This window comes from Myotis nattereri (genome assembly GCF_964212035.1).
Source record: "Myotis nattereri genome assembly, chromosome: 2".
Taxonomy (NCBI): Eukaryota; Metazoa; Chordata; class Mammalia; order Chiroptera; family Vespertilionidae; genus Myotis; species Myotis nattereri.
Genome location: NC_138076.1, coordinates 172,561,892 through 172,582,780, shown reverse-complemented (window position 1 = coordinate 172,582,780; position 20,889 = coordinate 172,561,892). Strand labels below are relative to the sequence as shown.

At 40.1% G+C, this 20,889-nt stretch overlaps 2 protein-coding genes across 2 annotated transcripts in view; both read right to left on the bottom strand.

Moving 5' to 3' along the window:
* Positions 1 to 15,643, bottom strand: part of YAF2 (YY1 associated factor 2) — a 111,241-nt gene extending 95,598 nt beyond the window's left edge. The window contains exons 1-2 of the mRNA XM_081082842.1: positions 15,293 to 15,643; positions 14,760 to 14,885 (exon numbers count right to left, since the gene is read on the bottom strand). Of these exons, the coding sequence (XP_080938968.1) occupies positions 14,760 to 14,885; positions 15,293 to 15,318 (152 nt within the window). The 5' untranslated portion in view covers positions 15,319 to 15,643. The remainder of the gene's footprint in view (positions 1 to 14,759; positions 14,886 to 15,292) is intronic.
* Positions 1 to 20,889, bottom strand: part of ZCRB1 (zinc finger CCHC-type and RNA binding motif containing 1) — an 86,410-nt gene that overhangs the window by 17,434 nt on the left and 48,087 nt on the right. The gene's annotated exons all lie outside the window — the stretch shown is intronic.

Here is a 20,889-nt window from a genome sequence, read left to right as displayed (position 1 = left end):
AAATGCTAATATCTATGTGTAAAAAGACAGAAAATAAACACATTAAACACAACAAAATAGCTATCTCTGGCTGGAGATATTATGACTAGGGGCCCTGTGCACGATTTCGTGCACCTTGAAAGGAACTGTGGGCCATGAGGCTGTGGTGGGAACAGGGGTGGGTCTCGGCCCATCCTCCACGCTCCCACCAGGCCTCTCCCGCCTCAGCCCCCCAGTCCCCTGTCTGCCAGCAGTGCCGCTGCTGCCACTCCCATGCGCTGACAGCGCTGGCCCCACTCACACCTGCTGACAGCGCAGAGCAATTGGGGCCAGCACCAGCAGTGGGTGGAAGTGAGACCGGTACCGTCAGTGGGTACAAGCGGTGGCTGCTGCCTCAACCACCCCTCAAGAGCAGGGGGAGATGGGCAAGCGCTCAGGGGTGATCGGGGCTGGCAGCTGCCGCTCGCACCAACAGTGCAGAGCAATTGGGACCAGTGCTGGGCACCAGCAGCAGGTGGAAGCGGCAGCTCTGATGCTGGCAGCGGGTGCAAGTGGGGTCATTGCACGCAGCAGATATGAGAGGTGGCTGCCGGCCCCGATCACCCCTCAGAAGCAGGGGGAGGTGGAAAAGCCCTGAGGGGCGATCGGGGGCAGCAACTGCAGCTTGCACCCAATGACAGCACTGAGCGATTGGGGCCGGTGCCAGGTACCAGCAGCAGGTGTGAGCGTCGGGCAGGACCATGGCACATGGGAGCAAAGGATTTTCAGTAACCACCAGAGGTTCGCTCCAATGACAGCGACCGGTGCCCCGCCTTGGCCTGGCACCCCCGCTCACCTGCTCCACCATCCCACTGCGGCCAACACCTGCCATGTTCGGCACTCTGCCACCTTCTGCTGACGTCTGCCACGTTCTGCGTGCGCCCCCTGGTAGTTAGCGCACGTCATAGCAACCGGTTGTCCGATTGTTGCGCAGTTTGGTCTATTTGCATATTAGCTTTTTATTATATAGGATGGTGGACATTCCTACTTTCCTCCTTATACTTCTTCATTCTTTTATTATCTTCAATGAGCATGTAATGCTTTTGTAATCAGAATTATCTTAAGGAAAAAACGCTACCAACCATGCTCACTTTTATTTACATTCACATTTGAATGAATTACTTTATTCAGATTACTTTATTAAGCAGAAAAGATTTTCTAGCAAAGAGAGCTACTAGAGAAGAAAATAAAGAAATCAGAACATTTTTTAAACGTTAAAATTAATTTTAGAGAGAAAGGAAGGGAAAGGATAGAGACACAGAAACAGCAATTAGAAAGAAACATTGATTGGCTGCCTCCTGCATGCCCGCTACGGGGATCAAGCCCACAACTTGGGCATGTGCACTGACCAGGAAAGGAACCATGTGCTCCTGGTTCATGGGTCGATGTTCAACGACTGAGCCACACCAGCCAGGCAGGAATCAGAACATTTTAGGATGTAGGCTAGAAATGAACACTGGTGAGGAGATTTTGGGCCTTAGGGGAACAAAAGATAAACAGCAAAAAGGGATGGAAAAAGACAAAGACCAAAACAACTTTGCCTACTCTGCAGATGCACCTGGAGCTGTAAAAACTTTTTATCATACATGCACATTCATATATACATATATAATCAAATTGGTTATTAATTATACTATTAGTGATCCTTATTATTTATATCACACATAAAAGGGGAAATAATATTTACTGGGATTGTTCTAAGAAATACTACGATATCAAAGAAGACAAGATACACAGCACAATAACTGCTACTATAAAAGACAAAAAACTGAAATTTGTTAATATTTATACTTCAACTACACCAAGCCTATCAACAATAAAATGGTCAAATAACTGTGAATGGAATGTTAGCCAGCAATAAAAATGAATGAAAACATATATATTTGTTAACATAGGGAAAATAACTGATAGTACTTTGTTCTTCATTCATTATAATGCTAGCCCAGATTTTAACATAAGTTGTTATTACATTAGTTATAAGTAATAGGTTTAGTGTTAGAAGTTATCAAGTTGTACCACACTAGATATAATGAAATTTACAAGAAATCCTTATGAAGTTAACTTGCCAACAAATTTAAATGCTACCATGGCTAGGTAATAAAAAGAACTGGAAATGCAAATACCTGAATCTGACACTAATTAGTGACCTCAAACAAATCACAATCTTTCCAGGCTTGTTTCTTACCTGTCAAAGGATGCAAGGCCAGAGCCATGAGTTCCAACAAATAGTAAAGACCAAACCCAGTAGATTGCTATATGTTGCCTGGCAGTTCTCTAAGACAATACCACAACAAGAATACTCCAAACTGAGCTGAAAATCCTAACCAAGGAAGGTTTGCAAACAATAGTGGCCTCAACCCATTTCAAAAGTTTTAATGCAAACATCTGTACCTGAAACCCCTCAGGATCTTCCCTCTGAAGACTATCTTACCACTTTACCATTAAGGTTTCAAGTAATAAAAACTAGCCTGTCTCAAGAAATGACTAAATATTACGAAAGCTCTTGAAAAGTTCCTTCCAGCTCTGAAATTCTCTCAATCTCTCTCGCAACACCCTCAAAGAACTTAATACATATATGCATAAACAATGGACACAAACAATGGTGTGGTGAAGGCCTGGGGGGGGGGGGGAGGCTGGGAGGAGGGAGGTAAAGGAGGAGTAAATATTATATTGGAAGACATCTGTAATACTGGCAACAATTAAATTAAATTAAATTAAATTAAATGGGGGGGGTAGAGATTTTAACAAACATGAAAGTCAATAAACAAAGACATTGTAGGTGTTCAATATTTATTAAATGAATAATTTACAAAGTCATTATAACATTTTTATGCACTTGTAATACCAGTAAAATTACAACCTATAAAAGATGAATATTTAAGGTCAATATATCTTTCAAAACAAAACAAAAACTAATGTTACATTAAATCCTTGAGTAAAACTTGATACCCCAAAGAATGCTAATCTTTCTACCAAAGTATGCTGGCCCTGTATCTAATATTGAAGGAAAGAGGAGTAAGCAAAGAAACCTTTTACCCAAACAGGATTATTTTATAAACCTGTTTATCAGAGATGGAAGGGTGAAAAGATCAACGAGTCAAAACAACCTGATTCTCAATCTGGGTTCTAACACTAAACTGTGATGAGATGACAATCTTCCTTTCCTCCATGTAGGGTGGTTTGATGAGCAAATGGAAGGACATATAGGAAAGAATTCTGAATACAGTACAGTACTACATAAATGAAATTTAAAGATATTGCTTTTACTGAATTCCTACCCCCACCCCACAAATCACCAATAGTACAAAAAAATTAATTTTGCAATAATAAATTAGCATTCTTTAGCATTTTTAAATTTATTTTATTTTTTTTAGAGAGAGAAAAAATTGATGTGATAGACAAACATCAATTGGTTGTCTCTGATACGTGCCCCAAAGACCAAACCCAAAACCTGGGTATGTGCCCTAACTGGGAATCGAACCCACAACCTTTTGGTGCCAGGGACGAAGCTCCAACCAACTGGCCACGGCCATATATTATATGCTTACAAAAACATACTTAACAGTAATGGCTACCATTTAGTGAACATTTACTATGTAAAAGTCACTGTGTAAAGAGCTTTACAGAAATTAGCTCATTAAAGCTTCTCAGCAATGCTTTTTAAAGAAAAACAAAAAACCTGAGTAGCATTGCCAATATAACCAATAAGATAGCTGAAGAAATACCGATTAAATTTAATAACGTAGTACTATTACAAAATTATTTTATTCTCAAAAAAGGTGGTTTCTGGGATGAGTAAATACTAAATATATTTAAATTTCATAGGATATTATAATATCCTATGTAAATTTGTCATCAGCAAGTAATCATTTTAGTCTTCTAAAATCTTCAATTATGTAACAACTATAATTTTAAAAACAGTTTCTTTTAAAAACATACACATCTACACACACACACATACATATATACATGTACAAAGAGATAAAGAGAAGGTTTTGCCTAGTAATGAAGTGGCAGCGTCATCTGGCTAAAATTTCTTGAGACTAGTAATCCAACAAATTAGAAATTGGCCATGATGTTAAAGCACATTTTAGCTTAAGTGCTTATTAATAATGGCCACAGCAATAACCGATTTCATACTTAACTTGAGCACAGGACTTCTCAAAAAACTAGGCTGTGTTGGAAAATTAATTTACATTCTTTCTGTTTACTCCCTAGTGATATCTTCTTTGCTAGAATTCAAATTCTCAGAGAGCTGGCACTGAGTCTCTCATCCACAATTCTATAGTTCAGGCATAATTCCTGGCATATGGGAGGTGTCTAATAAGCATTTACAGAATTATAGAATTTTTTTACTTCTATTTATTTCTGATAGTTCACACATGTATGCAGGAGGCACTCTCCAAATTATGACTTATACAACCTGTTTCAAAATTCCAACTTTTTTCAAAGCTTATTTAAAATAAATAAAATTTCCTTTTTAATACCTGTTCCTCTTTTACCAAACCTTTATTGAACATATTACTTCCCAGGCACTTTGTCAAACATTTTCAAAAAAGATCATGAAAAACTCTTATTTCCTTAGAAACTGATAGCATAAAAAGAGAGTAAATGCATATATGTAACAGAACTATAGTATGCTGAATGATATAATAAAGGTAAACATCACAAATTAATTTTGAGGGACTATTTGGATCCTAGAAAGAAAATATGGTTACTCTCATAGCATTAACCAAAGAGCCATCCTCCCTTCTCTGATTAGCTTGTCCTCTGAGAAAAAATACTCAGCTTCCTGAGAAAGCATGAATCAGTGCTGGATTTATGAAAAAATGCTAAAGCTAGACGGAGTACAGAATGAGATATGCACAAAAGACAAACAAAAGAAGGCAAGTTTGGGATGTGCCTAGATCGGAGATTATCAGAGGAAATAGACACATGAGCTGGGTCTTTTTTTTCTCTCTCTCTTTCTTTTTAAATATATTTTTTATTGATATCAGAAAGGAAGGGAAAGGGAAAAACAGACAGAAACATCAATGATGAGAGAGAATCACTGATCGGCTGCCTCCTGTACGCCCCCTACTGGGAATCGAGCTTGCAACCTGAGCATGTGCCCTTGATCAGAATTGAACCCGGGACCCTTCAAGTCCTCAGGCTGACGACACTCTATTCACTGAGCCAAACCGGCTAGGGCATGAGCTGGGTCTTGAAGTATAGTTAACTAGGCAGGCAAAATGATAATGAAATTCTAAAAAGATATCAGTGACTAATCCTGTTAGTCTTACTATGAACAACTAGATGCAGTAAAAAGTACAAGATGAAGGAAAATTCCATTATTTTCTTCATGTCTATCCAATTTCTATACTTGTTAGGTGTCTGCTAATTTGTATAATTTATCTTAAAAGCAGTAAGTTCACATATAAATGAAGATTAGTTCAATTTAATAATTAAATTTAATTTGTTCCATTAATTTAAAACTCAGTAGTTCAAAGAAATGCACTATATGAATTCTAAATTGTTTTTCAATTAAATAATTTCAAATAGCATAAATTTCTATTTAGTTTTAGTATATTTTATTTTTTGATAGATCCTCAATGTCAACCATCTTAACTTTAAAAGTCATTCAACAGAGATCTTATAATTTAGTTGAGAAATACGTTTTATAATATGCTATACTCTTTCATGACTTCAGTAGTTAATTTCTCATTTTTAGCTGTATTATATAAATTTCAATAGTCTGGATAAGAAGACCTAAATAAGTGGTGGAAGTGAGACGATAAAAGTAAAAAACATAAAACGTTCCAAAGTTGTTTCTTTAAAATGCTAAGGTATTCATGTATAACATCATCTTTGAAATAATGCTAAAACATGAAACTAACATGTCAATTTTAAAACAATAAACATAGACCTAGCCAGCATTGCTCAGTGATTAGTGCGTCGGCCCTCACACTGGAGGGTCTCAGGTTTGATTCCTGGTCAAGGGCAAGTACCTGGGCTGCAGGTTCGATCCCGATCCATGTGTCCCTCTCATACTGAGATCTCTCCTCCCCGCCCCCGTTTTTCTCCCCTTCCCCTCTCCCTTTCCCTCTCTGAAAATCAATGGAAAAAAATCCTCGGGTGAGGATTAACAAACAAACAAAATAAAACTAAATATGTTCAAAAACTGAGAAAAAATTGTATTTCCTATTTGCACACGTTTTTCAAAATATATATGACAAGTAGAAGAAAAAAGAAAATTAAAAAATATCTGAAAAGAACAAATAAAAATAAATACAGTAATAGAAACGAAATAAGATACTATGTTCTTTAAATGTATTCTACTTTAATCTTCAAAATAACCACATATTGTACTGTAACGTTATTGTGCTATAAAAATACTACTGCCATGTTTAAGGATGAAGAAAGTACATCTAAATCTCAGTTACTAGTCTAACTGTAAAAATTGTGTTTTTAATCAATTAACACAGCTTCAAAATATAAAGTAAGCTGTAAAAAATAATGCTAAAACGAATATATACAATAAATTGCAAACAAAACAGTTGATAATATTTTTGTTGTTGTTAATCCTCACCTGAGAGCACTTTACCACGGACTTTCAGAGAGACTGGAAGGGAGGGAGGGAAAGAGAAACACTGACATGAGAGAGACACATCCATTGGCCACCTCCTGCAAGAGCACCAACCGGGAGGGGGATAGAAGGTGGGCCAGGATTCAAACCTGCAACCCAGGTATGTGCTCTTGACCTGAAATCGAACCAGAGGCCCTTCGGTCTATGGGCCAACACTCTACCAGTGATGGCGAACCTATGGCACGTGTGTCAGAGGTGACACGCGAACTCATTTTTTTGGTTGATTTTTCTTTGTTAAATGGCATTTAAATATATAAAATAAATATCAAAAATATAAGTCTTTGTTTTACTATGGTTGCAAATATCAAAAAATTTCTATATGTGACACGGCACCAGAGTTAAGTTAGGGTTTTTCAAAATGCTGACACACCGAGCTCAAAAGGTTTGCCATCACTGCTCTAACCACTGAACACACTGGCCAGGGGAGTCTGATAATGTTTAAAAATACAGACTTAAAAGTTATTGGAAAAGCAATGCTGGATATCAAATTGAATAGTCAAATTTAAAAAACAACAAAACGTTAATTGAAAAAATTCAAATGCCTATAATGTTCCAGGTATTTTACTAGTTTCTGGGGATACCAAAGTGAGTAAGAGAGTCCCGGCCTGGTAGAACAGATAAACCTCTAGACCAGCGGTTCTCAACCTGTGGGTCGCGACCCCTTTGGCGGTCGAACGACCCTTTCACAGGGGTCGCTTAAGACCATCCTGCATATCAGATATTTACATTACGATTCATAACAGTAGCAACATTACAGTTATGAAGTAGCAATGAAAATAATTTTATGGTTGGGTCACAACATGAGGAACTGTATTTAAAGGGCCAGAAGGTTGAGAACCACTGCTCTAGACCAGTGGTCGGCAAACTCATTAGTCAACAGAGCCAAATATCAACAGTACAACAACTGAAATTTCTTTTGAGAGCCAAATTTTTTAAACTTAAACTATATAGGTAGGTACATTGTTATTAACTTAATTAGGGTACTCCTAAGGCTTAGGAAGAGCCACACTCAAGGGGCCAAAGAGCCGCATGTGGCTCGCGAGCCGCAGTTTGCCGACCACTGCTCTAGACAATAATACAATATCGTGATTCTGTAGGAATAATTACTATATATCCATTTAGAAAGATAGACTGACTCAATGATAGTTGGGAGTACCATCTGATCAAAATATTTCAGTGCTGATGCAGCATAGGATTGGTTGGGATACACAGCAGAAAATGAAGCTAGGAAAGTAGTTTAGGAATAGATTATTATTGCCTGAAACATCAATCTCAGGAACTTAACCTTTGATTAGAAGTCACTGGAGAGTCCCTCTCTCTTATTTAATACAGGGACCAACATAATTACATAGTTTTCAAAAATTATACTGAAGATAACATTAGCAGCATTCTAGAGAAGAGATAAATTTGTCCAATAACTCACGAGAGATGATATGGGCTTCTACATAACCTGGAAAAAGGACAGATTTGAGAGAAAATCCAGAGAAAGACTGAACATAAGGGATAATGGCTTACCATCAAAGATGAGTCAATAATAGTTTCTAGCTCAGGTTCCAGAAGGTCTGTGCCACACACAAAGAGAAGAAGTCAAGTCTGGATAGGCAGAAATTGATTTCAGAGACATACAAGGAAAACTAGGAAAAAAGTGCCATTACAGATGGCAAGGAAGGAGAATTTCAATTCTTTTTAAAAAAGGTTACGAACACCAACTACTGCAAAGATGAGATAGAAAGACTTCAAAATAAGCCACTGAGTTTAACAACTAGGTCACACAGAGATCTTACTCAACAAAGGATAAAGGAAAGGAAAAGAATGCTGCTGAAATAAATCTGTTGTATGTAGGAACCCAAGTTAGTAAAACTCTAGACCAAATAGTTCATAAACTTTTTGGTCTCAGGATTGCTACACTCTCAAAAGTTAAAAGAACTTTTGTCTTATCTGTCAAGGAATAAAATAAACAGAAAAAAATGTAAATATACACTAGTGCATTTAAAAACTAACAAAAAGTATATCACACATTGATATAAATAACATTTTTGTGGGGGAAAAAAACCCATATTTTCCAAAACAATAATTTTGCATGAAGAGTGGCACTTGCATATTTTTGCAAACCTCTATTATCTAACTTAACAGAAGTCATCTGGATTGTCATATCTACTTCTGCATTCAATTTGCTGCACTACCCTGTTTTGGTTCAAGAACATGAAGAAAATCTTGACTTTCAAAAATATGTAGTAGATATAAGGAAGAAGTATTTTAATAGCCTTTCAGATAATAGTGAATATTCCTCTTTGATATTACATAAAAAACACACAAGTAGTTGTTTCTCAAAGATTAGCTGCATGTGAAATCTGAAACCACATCAACGAAGGTTTCCTAGTGTTCCCTTAAAACACACTGGCTTATTTACAACTTTGAATGGATTATATCCATGCATAGTTTTGTAAAATCATACCCTGGTTATTGGAAAATGTTGGGTCACTGAGTTATGAAGATTGTCCAAATGTTGACAAATTTCATGACAAACTATCATAAATTACATTAATTAATATTACCACATGATCTCATCTTTAAAGAATTCTAAGTTCTTAATATCACTGTAGTGGTTACAAGTTTTCAAAAACTCTAATTTTCTCCTGAAAGCTCAATTTTTATCATTGCCAACAAATACTATCAACTGTTTTTCTTAAAGTGACAGACACACATTTTTTAGAAAATATCTGCTAAATATCCAAGTCCAAAAGAACCACAATTTGACAGGAATTCTTTCAAGTAAAAATGATGTTCTACAAAAAAAAGGAGCTAGTTTTGCTTGCACCTCAACACAATTGCTTTCCCTTGAATCAACCACTCTGCAATAAAGGAAAATGTACTTTTATGTGCCAGTACTTCCTGGTTTATGAAACAGAATATTAAAAAAGACATGAGACTTCATTAAATTAGTAACTTTTACTGCTTCATCAAAGATATTCTTAAGTGAGTCTGACGTTATTTTTACTGCATGTGCATGGTGGTGAAGATTACCGTGAAGGTAACAGTTTGGTGCCACTACTTTGATTCAGGCTAAGGGCCAGCAGTTTGACCCACCATTGCCTCTGCACCACCACTACAAGTAACAACACAGTGAAAAGGGCAAATAACATCTTAGTATGATTACAAAAACAGTTTGGGCTTCACAGGCTTCCTAAAAGAGAATTCCAGGGTTCCTCAATCACCCTTTAAAAACCAATACCTAGATTACCAAAACACAATCATTTTCAAAATTTCTCTGTAAACACTGAGCCCATGTAACTACTCTAACCCCAAGATATAGGGAGGAAACCCAACCCCTCCTAGAACAACAGTGTGGTAGCTGGAAAGGGAGGCTCAGGTATTCTGCATTATCTGAAAAACGGACTTAGATGGTCCTCAATTTTTTTCTCCCATTCTCACACCAAAAGTCTAGGAGAGACTGTGCCAAACTTCAAATTACAAGACAGGAAGCAAGTATGGAAAGACAATAATGATACTGAAATGATTTTTATCAGATAACTGGTTTCTTTAAGGTTTTTTTCAAAATGTGAATTTTATACAGTTTGATCCCATTCTATTTCAGAAGCTGAAATAATTCATTCTTTAAACCAACAGTCAGATCCTAACCACAAAACTGTATTCCGTTAGAAACACTATTTTTCTTTACATGAGAAAATTTCATCTCTTCAGCATAAAAGAAAGATTTAATAATACTACCTCATGTACAGATTTGGTACAATTCAAAGTGTTTCTGATTTGATAAAATACAAAAGAAGCAAGAAACATCTATTTTGTTCACCATTGTATGTCCAGTACCTAGCTCTGCCCTTGTATAAAATAAGATGTTCAATAAACATTGCTGAATGCTGGGTACTGAAGTGACTGAAATGAATAAGAACCATGTTCACCAGACTCTTAGTGCTCTTCCTACTATGTAAAATCTTTTTCATCATTCTCTAAAATAACATCTTAGGGAACCTAAAGGAGCTATTCCAATTTACCTTTAGAAGATCATTATCTGTTCCACTTGAAATTACACTAGAAAGCCTCCTATGAATTAGATGTTTTATAGGTTTTCATTTAGATCACATTTCATCATTTTTTAAAAAATACATTTTTATTGATTTCTGAGAGGAAGGGAGTGGGAGAGATAGAAACATCAATGAGGAGAGAGAATCATTGATCGGCTGCCTCCTGCACACCAACTGGGGATTGAGCCCGCAACCCGGGCATGTGCCCTTGACCGGAATCGAACCTGGGACCCTTCAGTCTACAGGCCGACGCTCTATCCACTGAGCCAAACCAGCTAGGGTGTCATCATCATTTTTTAACATTTGCTATCTGAATTAAGCAGTAATTTCCATTCCTATATGAAGTGACAGTAAGATACTAATCTAACTCAATCATCATACATTATACTATCCTCACACAGACACTATACTCAATATTTCATTTTCTCAGATGATTCAGAATGGCTCTTAATTTCTTAGTTTCTCGGGTTTATATTTGAGACACCTTGCGTTATAAGAAGTTGAGATATAAATACGAAGGAGCCCTAGCTGGTTTGGCTCAATGGATAGAGCGTTGGCCTGTGGTCTGAAGGGTCCCGGGTTCCATTCTGATCAAGGGCACATACCTGGGATGTGGGCTCGATCCCCAGTAGGGGGCGTGCAGGAGGCAGCCGATCAATGATTCTCTCTCATCATTGATGTTTCTCTCTCTCTCTCTCTCTCTCTCTCCTCTCTGAAATCAATAAAAATATTTTTAAAATAAAAAATAAATATGAAGGAGACTATATAGTGCTTTCAATAACAATTTGTCACCATAGCTTTTTCTTTTTAAAATTTTCCTGTCGTTTTGACATTTATCATTTTTGCTCACAAAAGCACAATGTAGAAAACCTCAGGTACTTGCACTATGTAGTTATTTAGCTTCTGGATTAAAAAAAGATTAATAAAATTTAAACTAAGGCGAGCAAGTACAAACTAAAATTCAATCATAGAAATGGTTTAAATTTAAAGAATATAATTTATCAATTTAGGAATTGAAGCTACTTCAATCAAATCACATTTCATTTAAAATACTGCTGTAAACATAACCTCTTTTCATTCCATACAAACTGTTATTCTGCAGAAAAACATGACCTACCAAGGATATAGCCAAAGGAAATGGCCTTCTGTTGTAATATAAGGGATTTGAACTAGACTTTTTTTTTTAACTAGATAGTCTTTAAAGAAAATAAAATTGCCAGTGAAGACTTTATAGGGGACCATGGCCCCACCTTCTCTGGAGGTTTAGAAGAAAAGATGTTTCAAGGGTCTGGGATGGCTTACATTTGGCCTCCCATATATGGACCGAGACAGAATCAGTTCAAAGGTCAGTCTGACCCAAGGGATTCAAGCCCAGTCTGTCCTCTTGCAAACTCGTCATTAGCAATCTGCATCCTTCTGCTCTGCAGCTATCCAGCCCCTGCTTTGGTAATCACCAACCTTATCCTTGAAATTACCTTAACTGCTAATTAACATGTCAGTTGTAGAGAATTATTTCTTCCAACTACTAAAAACGTTTGCTTCTCCAGAGTGTTCTGCAGTCCTTTAATCCTGTTTTCTAACATTACCAGAAAGGGCAATATTTTGTGGTGCAATCAATATCTGTCCTATTAACAATGCCCTGCTCCATTTTATCCAAACATGGATTCCACTCTGATTTTCAGAAATGAAGAAAATAACAGAGAAATTAGAGCTCTTAATTTATAGCCAAAATCAAAAGAGAAGAGACAATTCAGAGAGAGGAAGGAAGAAGCTGAGAGGGTTGTAGTGTAGAGAACACTTACTTTTAGGAACAGAGTGTGCCTTAGACTTCTGGTGAGTTGCCCAGAGCCTCTTCAGTTTCAATCCAAATGAGAATGCTTCTCTGAGTCCTCCTCAAGTAATTCACTAAAAATTGGATCTACAAGAGCTCAGATGTACTGGTAAAAAATATCAGGGGCCCCATGGGGGCCTCAAGCCTCTTTTAAACTAGGCCCACTTCTCTGTCCTGGGCCAACTCCCCTGTGCACTATATTCCTTCTTTTTCCAGGTGCCAGGTATTCAGCCTGTTTCTTCTCTTCTGAGCTGCCACCACCTACTCTATTTCTCAGGGTTCCTCTAATCCCAAGACTGGCTGTGGAGTAGGACACCAGCTTCCCCCCTTCCTTGCTGTCCCTGCAAATAAACATATAGGCTCTTCTAGTTTCAGTATTTTTCTAATGGCTACAAAGAAAATAGAGGGAACAACAGAAAGGAACAATTTCGCCGAAACCGGTTTGGCTCAGTGGATAGAGCGTCGGCCTGCGGACTGAAAGGTCCCAGGTTCGATTCCGGTCAAGGGCATGTACCTGGGTTGCGGGCATATCCCCAGTAGGAGATGTGCAGGAGGCAGCTGATCGATGTTTCTCTCTCATCGATGTTTCTAACTCTCTATCTCTCTCTCTTCCTCTCTGTAAAAAATCAATAAAATATATTTTAAAAAAAAGGAACAATTTCATACCAGAGATTAAGATTATAATAACCATCTCCACTTTAAAATTCCTGCCTCCAAAAACCAATTTTTCTGAAAATTGTCTATTGAGCATTTTTAAAAGTGGAAAATACTAACATAGATATACAAACATAATGTGAACCAATTCCTACCTTATATAAAGATATTCTGCTTTTCAAAAATATTTAAATCACAGGTCCAAAAATAGTTACCACATTCATTTTAGCAAACAGGTACTTTTTTATTAGAATGTTCTGTTACATTCCCTTGAATTTTGTAAATTTTTGAAAATGTTCTTTTTAAAGGATATTATGGAAAATTTCATCCAATGAAAATGGGAATATGCGAAAAGCATACTATGATTTACAAAAAGACTTATGTCCAAAGCAGCCAGCTTCATTCACTGAGTAAATCTTAAAGTGTTAAATTACTGCCAACCATTTCTGAATCTACATTTTAAAAATTTAATAAAATATTCTAAATGGTGCTTAAAAATCTGAATAGCTCATTTTTAGAAATCTAATTTCTACTGAACATATAAATCTAAAGTCAATTTTGTGTGTTTTTTAAAACAACAGTATATCACATTAGTATGCTTATATTCTTGTGGTAATTTAGTCTGTAACAGATTCTGTGATATCAAAATACATGTTAACTCAATATCAAGCTATAAATCACAGGATTATAATAAATTAACTTAAAAACTACCTTCCTATAAAGGCGAAGGAACTCTGTAACTAAGTGCTGGCATATTAAGACTGTCACTGACTTGGAATTTCCTGGATGATTTTCTTTACCCAGTAAATGAATTTAAGTGTTTCTGTAAAAGACTCAATTGTTGCAAGCTTACAATAAAATAAAGACTGAAAATAGACAGAGATCAAGTCATCTCATTGGTATATAGTCTAACAGATTGCCATTTGATCAAACTAAAGATATTCAGATACTTTCGGTAAAAAATGTGTCCGTGACTAGGCTCATCTCCAACTACCTATTTATAAAATATTAAAGAACTGGAATACAAACACGAAGCAAAACCTTGATCTGACCCTTCCAGACGTCTGCATAAAAAAGGAAGTTAAACCTATCCTGTATTCTATAACCAAATAGTTTACTTTGAAGAACGACAGTAAATTACATCTTTTGCTCCTAAACAGGAGGTCTTCATGGTTTTTCTTTGGTTCCGACACACTAACACAACAATGCAGCCAACACTATTACATCCGGAACGTGTGTGGGGTGGGGTGGGGTGGGGTGGGGTGGGGTGGGGGGGAGGACATTACACCTAGTGACACCAATTGAATCCAAGTCGCTACTGCCTCCCTTCAATAATTTATTCCCTCTTGGCAGCAAAAGACGTTACGGCCTCTTCAATTACCCCTCACCGCAAACCATGGCTGGGGTCGCGATCAATCTGACCCAATTCCTATCGCGGCCGCCCCCTCCTTCTGGCCTCCTCTCGCCGCGCCGGCGAGTGTCACGGAGGGGGGACGCGGGGACGCGGGGGCGCAGGGGCGTCCTCGGCGGGCGCCGCGACCCGGCCGGCCGGCGGGCGGGCGGCGCGCGGGGCAGGCGCGGGACTCACCGGGTGGAGGTGCCCTTCCGCACATCGCACATCATGCACTTGAAGGCCTCGGCGCTGTTCCGGAAGGTGCAGACGCTACAGTCCCAGTAGCCCTCGTCCGAGGACGGCTTCGGCTGCCGCTTCGGCCTGCGGGACACAAGCCGGACACGACGCCCCGCGGGGTCACCAGCAGGCCGCGCCCGGCGCCCCGGCCCGCGGCCGCCCGCCCCGCCCCGCCCCCTGCCCCAATTCCGCGACCCCGGCCCCGCGGGCCCGGCCGCCGCTCGGCTCGGAGGGGGAGGGGAGCCAGGAAGGGGGAGGGCGCGAGCGCCGTGCAGTCACCGCTAACCCTGCCCGCCGCCGCCGCCGCCGCCGCCCGCCCTGACACCCCGGGCTGCCGCCATCGCGGCTCCATTGTGGGGCGGCGGGCGCCGGCCCCTCGCGCGGAGCAGCGGCGTCGCCCCCGTTCTCGCCCCGCTGGCTGCCCGCAGCCCGGCGCGAGGGCCCCGCCGCCCGCCCGGTCCGGTCCGGGCCCGGGGGCCGGGCGCCGTTACCTGGTGGGGCTCTTCTTGTCTCCCATGGCTTGGCTACCGATGCTCGCCGAGAGTCGCCGCCGCGGCCGCGCTGTTTGTCAATACGGAGGAGAATAAGCCGGGCGGAAGCGGGCGGGGAGGAGGAGGGGGCGGGGAGGGCCGCAGCGCCGCGCTCCGAGCCGCCGCCGGATCCCACGCAGCCTCCAGCTGTCGGGGAAACTCCTGCCCGGGCCACGTGACCCGCGCCCGCCAACCAGCGGCCGCGCCCGCGACTTCAAACGCGGCCAGCGCGGTCCGGCACCGCGGCGAGTTCGCGGGCGGGCGGCGTGGGGGTGACGCTGCGGCCTGGGCGCCGCCGCCCGCCCGCCCCCCTCGCCCGCTCTCCCCGCCTCCACGAGGCACCCCGGGCGAGCGGGGGCCGCCACGCGCTCGCGAGCCTCTCTCCGTCCCGCGGGCTGGCGGGGGATGCTCGGTCCTCCCGGGGAGCTTGGTCCTGGCCGGGGCCGGTGTCTGGAGGTCCGCCCAGCTCGGGGCGGGCGGGGGTGTCTGCGGGGGAACCGCTTTCCCAGGTTCGGCCTCCGGGGCTCCTCGGACCCAGCCCGGAGGATGCCTGGGGGCACGGGAGCCAACCTTGAGCGCTGTGGCTGGGGCCTGAGAGTACTGTCTGGTTTACCAAGTAGGGAATTTCGCGCTCAACTGGAGGAAGTGAAACCGAGGTTCACAGGAGGTTCGATGACTTCCTCTGCGTTACATAATTAGAAGATAACAGCCAGGACTCTAGCCCTGGTTTCAGTTACACAGGCGCGCTTTGGCTTCCCAGGCCTCCGCAGTAGCTTTAAAAAATATTTTTAAAGTACTCATTAGTCCCTTTTTAAAAAATAACGGTTTGGCCCAGTGGACAGAGCTTGAACTGCGTACTGAAGGGTCCCGGGTTCACTCTAGCCAAGGGCACACGCCCGGGTTGCGGGCTCAGATCGTGCAGGAGGGAGCCGATGGATGATTCTCTCTCATCATTGCTGTTTCTCTCTCTCCCTCTTCCCTCCTCTCTGAAGTCAATAAAAATATTTTTTTAAAAAAATAAATCAAAATAATGGGTTTACATGCGCCGGCACACGATCTCTTGACTGAAAAGAGAAGACCTTCCTCCCGGGTCTCATTAATTATCTCAACCTACCGGATGCCCGCTTCTTGGACTTCAGTACTAGACTCTTACAACAGCCACCTAACTAGTCTCTGAACCTCCAGCCCCAAGTCCCCAACCTATTTAATAATCCACGACCAGATAAGTAATACAATGCTAGCAATGTGCCGCTACTGATCAGGGTTTTCCTGAGGCTGCTTCGTCTGGCTTTGGCGACTCCCACTCCTCCCTACCTCCCACCTGGTTCCCCATCAGAAGGCGGCCCCGCGGTGAAGACTGCAGAGGAAATTCATTATCTCCCCAAACCCTTCCTTCACAGACATAGCTTACTCCTGCATAAAACATTTCCCTCTTCTCTCTGACCATACTGTTTCTACATCTTTATAGAGTCACAGCAAGTCCAAATTATTGAAAAATAATAACCTTACACCTCAACGGGCTTCGGTGAACTACAAAGGAAACAGAAGTCCGGGTCTCGGCCTACTTTCCCTGTTGAGACCTGGGAAAACTGTGCTTAATTTCTGTGATTCTCAGCTTTTACATCTGCAAAATGGCATCTCTATTTATGGGGTTGTGTGATTGCTAATAAAATAACATTTTTTAGCACTCTATGCCAGGCACTTTGTAGCTCTCTTTACACAAATGCACATTTTGAAGAACTCCAAGTACTATGCAAATGTTCTCATCCACTAGCCTATCCCTTCATTTGAAAGACAAGGAACTTAGAGCCCTGGTTAAGTGGTTTTTCTTTCATGAACAGGCCAGGATTAGAGCTCAGATTTCCTATTGGACGTTCACCAACCCTGCTTTCTCATTAATCATATCACCCCATTTACAGCAATCTCTGAACTCACTGCACCATCTGTAATTCTTGCAAGTGTCACTTCTTGAGACTCAGACCTTGATTCAGAAGCGCAGAAACCGTGAGGAATATGACTGACCAAAGCATACAAAATCTAAGGCCTTGTCTTCAATCTCTCAGCAATGCAATGGTTAAACTTAGGCTAGCAACTTCTTTTTGCCGATCTGTAAAATAAAGGAGTTAAAACTGTTCTCAACTAACGTCCCTTCAAGCCTAAAACATTGTGATTTTTTTTTTAATCCCTCAACTGGCTGGATCCTCCAGGAAACTGACAAGAATTGTGGTCTACTTGTGAAAATAATGGCAACAATTAAAAAGCCAATCATACTTTAGAAGCTTGATTTGGGGGGAGCGTGGTAAAGATTAGTTGGTTGGTGCTTTGTTTTTGCAAAATGGAGATACTTTGTTGATTATAAAATCTATGTTACCATTGTATTAGTTTCTAGGGTGCCAAAACGAAATACCCACAGTCTGAGTGACCTAACAACAGAAATTTATTTTATAATTTTGGAGGCTAGATTATGGCAGGCCTGGTTTCTTCTGAGGCCTCTCTCCTTGGTTTATAGATGGCTGCCTTCTCTCTGTGCCTTTAGGTGGTCTTCCCTCTGTGTGAATGTGCCCTAATATCTTCTTATAAGGACACCAGTCATTTTGGATTAGGGCCTACCCTAATGACCTCATTTTGCTTTAACTACCTCTTTGAAGACTGTCTCCAAATACAGTCACATTCTGAGGTACTGGTAGTTAGGACTTCAGCATGAATTCAGCCCATAACACCAGGACAAAAATTTCAGCAAAGATTTTTTTTTTAAATTAACATATCCAGTACATTCTTGGAACATTACTAGTACAGGTTCACAATCTTCATCTCAAACCCTTAAGCCTGGATACACTTTTAAAGTAAGATATTTTGGGATTTTCAAAAGGCAGTAGGTTACAAATAGAATTACCGAACTCTCTGAGTGGGTTCTGAAGCAGTATCCCATAATCAAATGCATTAATATTTATGCAAAACATAAATATTCACACTATATTGAAAAAAAAGTCTATAAATCACTTCCCATCAGTTCTACTCAGGTTTTACTACTAAATGATTACAAGCCAGGTAAAATATGAGGATGCTTTCAATTTTCAGTGCTTTTTAGATTACAGGATTCTTATGGAAAAAGGATGTTCACCTGTAAGAATTTGAGGGCAAATTAAGAATGAAAATATTAAGATTAAAAACATCCACATTCTCTGACACAGCAGTTCCACTTTGGGGAATATATCCTCCTAAGGATACAACCTCAATTGCATGAAAAGCTTTTGCTCATCCAGCCAGTGTGGCTCAATGGATGAGTGTTGACCTATGAACCAGGAGGTCAAGGATCAATTCTGGTCAGGGCACATGCTTGGGGTTCAGGCTTGATCCCAGTAGAGGGTGTGCAGGAGGCAGCCTATCAATGATTCTCTCTCATCATTAATGTTTCTATCTCTCTCTTCCTTGCTCTCTGAAATTTAAAAAAAAAAAAATTTTTTTTAAAGCTTTTGCACCCTAGCCAGTTTTGCTCAGTGAATAGAGCGTTGGCTTGCGGACTGAAGGGTCTTGAGTTTGATTATAGTCGAGGGCACATACCTCGATTGCAGGCTCTATCCCTGTGGAAGCCAATGGATGTGTCTCCATCACTTCGATGCTTCCCTCTCTCTGTCTCTCCCCCTGCATTCCACTCTCTCTAAAAAAAAAAAAAAAAAAAAAAAAAAAAAAATCAAAGGGAAAATATCCCCGGGTAAGGATTAACAAAACAAACAAACAAAAAAAGCTTTTGCACAGAGACAGTCATTGCAGTTATTTTAATAAACATTGAAAATAGCCTGAAAGCCCATCAGAAGAGGAATAGTTAAATAAATAATGATCTAACAACAACAACAACAACAAAACCTGGATTTTAATCAGTCACTAAAAATGATGTTGAGAATCTCAATAGACATTTTTTCAAGGCACACATACAGATGGCCAACAAGTACATGAAAAGATGCTCAACATCATTATTTATAAGGGAAATGCAGATTAAAACCAGTGAGATAGCACATCACACCTGTTAGAACGGCTCTTACAAAAAGACAGGAAATAACAGGTGTTGGTCAAAATGTGAAGAAAAAGGAACCCTTGTGCACTGTTGATGGGAATGTAAATTGGTGCATCACTATGGAAAACAGTATGGAGTTTCCTCAAAAAATTAAAAAATAGAACTATAGTACCATCCAGCAATTCCACTTTGGGTGTTTATCCGAAGAAAATGAAAATACTAACTCAAAGAATATACACCCCCATGTTCATTTACAGCATGATTTACAGTAGCCAAGATATGAAAACAAATTGTGTTCATTGATGAATGAATGAAGAAATTACTTAAATATACGCAATGGAATATTATTCAACCATACAAAAGAATAAAGTCTCACCAGTTGCGACAACATGGATGAACCTTAAGGGCATTATGTTAAGTGAAATAATTCAGACAGAGAAAGACAAATACCATATGATCTCACTTATCTGTGAAAACTAAAACTAAAACAGAACAAGCTTATACGTAGATACAGAGAATAGATTGGTGGTTGCCAGAGGTGGGGGAGGGACTGGGAAATAGGCAAAAGGTGCAAACTTCCAGTTACAAAATAAATGTTATGGATGTAATGTATAGCATGGTGATAATAATGATACTGTATTGCATATTTGAAAATTGCTAATAGTAGATCTTAAAAGTTCTCATCACAAGAAAAGAATTCTGTAACTATGTATGGTGATGGATGTTAACTAGACATAGTGTGGTGATAATTTTGAAGATATACAAGTATCAAATCATTATGTTAAACACCTAAAACTAACATAATGTTATGTCAATTGTACTTCAATTAAAAATAAAATAAAATGGCACTAACTCAAAAATAAATAAATGTAGGGTAAGCATTGTTTGTTGCGTTGCATATTATCTTTTTTCTAATATATTTTTATTGATTTCAGAGAGGAAGGAAGAGGGAAAGAGGGATAGAAATATTAATGATGAGAGAGAATTATTGATCGGCTGCCTCCTGCACGCCCCCCTCCCCCTACTGGGGATCAAGCCAGCAACCCAGGCATGTGCCCTGACCAGGAATGAAACCTGGGACCCATCAGTCCACAGGCTAATGCTTTATCCACTGAGCCAAACAAGATAGGGCTGCATATTATCTTTATATTCTCTTTTGCTTTCTTGCCCAAATTGAAACACACACACACACACACACACACACACACAAGACGATGTTGATGTTGTAAGAAGAGGCAATGCTTATGTTTAATGTTAAGTGACAGGTGCAGAAGATAAAAATTGAATATACAATAGAGACTAAACTGAATAAAAAACATTTGAAAAGTTCAGAAGGAAACACACCAAAATATTAAGGTGGCTTGTAAGTCTCAATTTCATTTCAATACAGTACAACCTGTTACTACACTGTCAGTCCCTGGCCTTTTGTTTCCTCTAGTCTGCATTTCTCTCTTTTCCTATATCCTACTGCTTCCTAACAGTTCTGTATGTCATTACATGGTCTGGCCTTTACTATAAAGACGCACCCATCGGGGCATTATTCCTC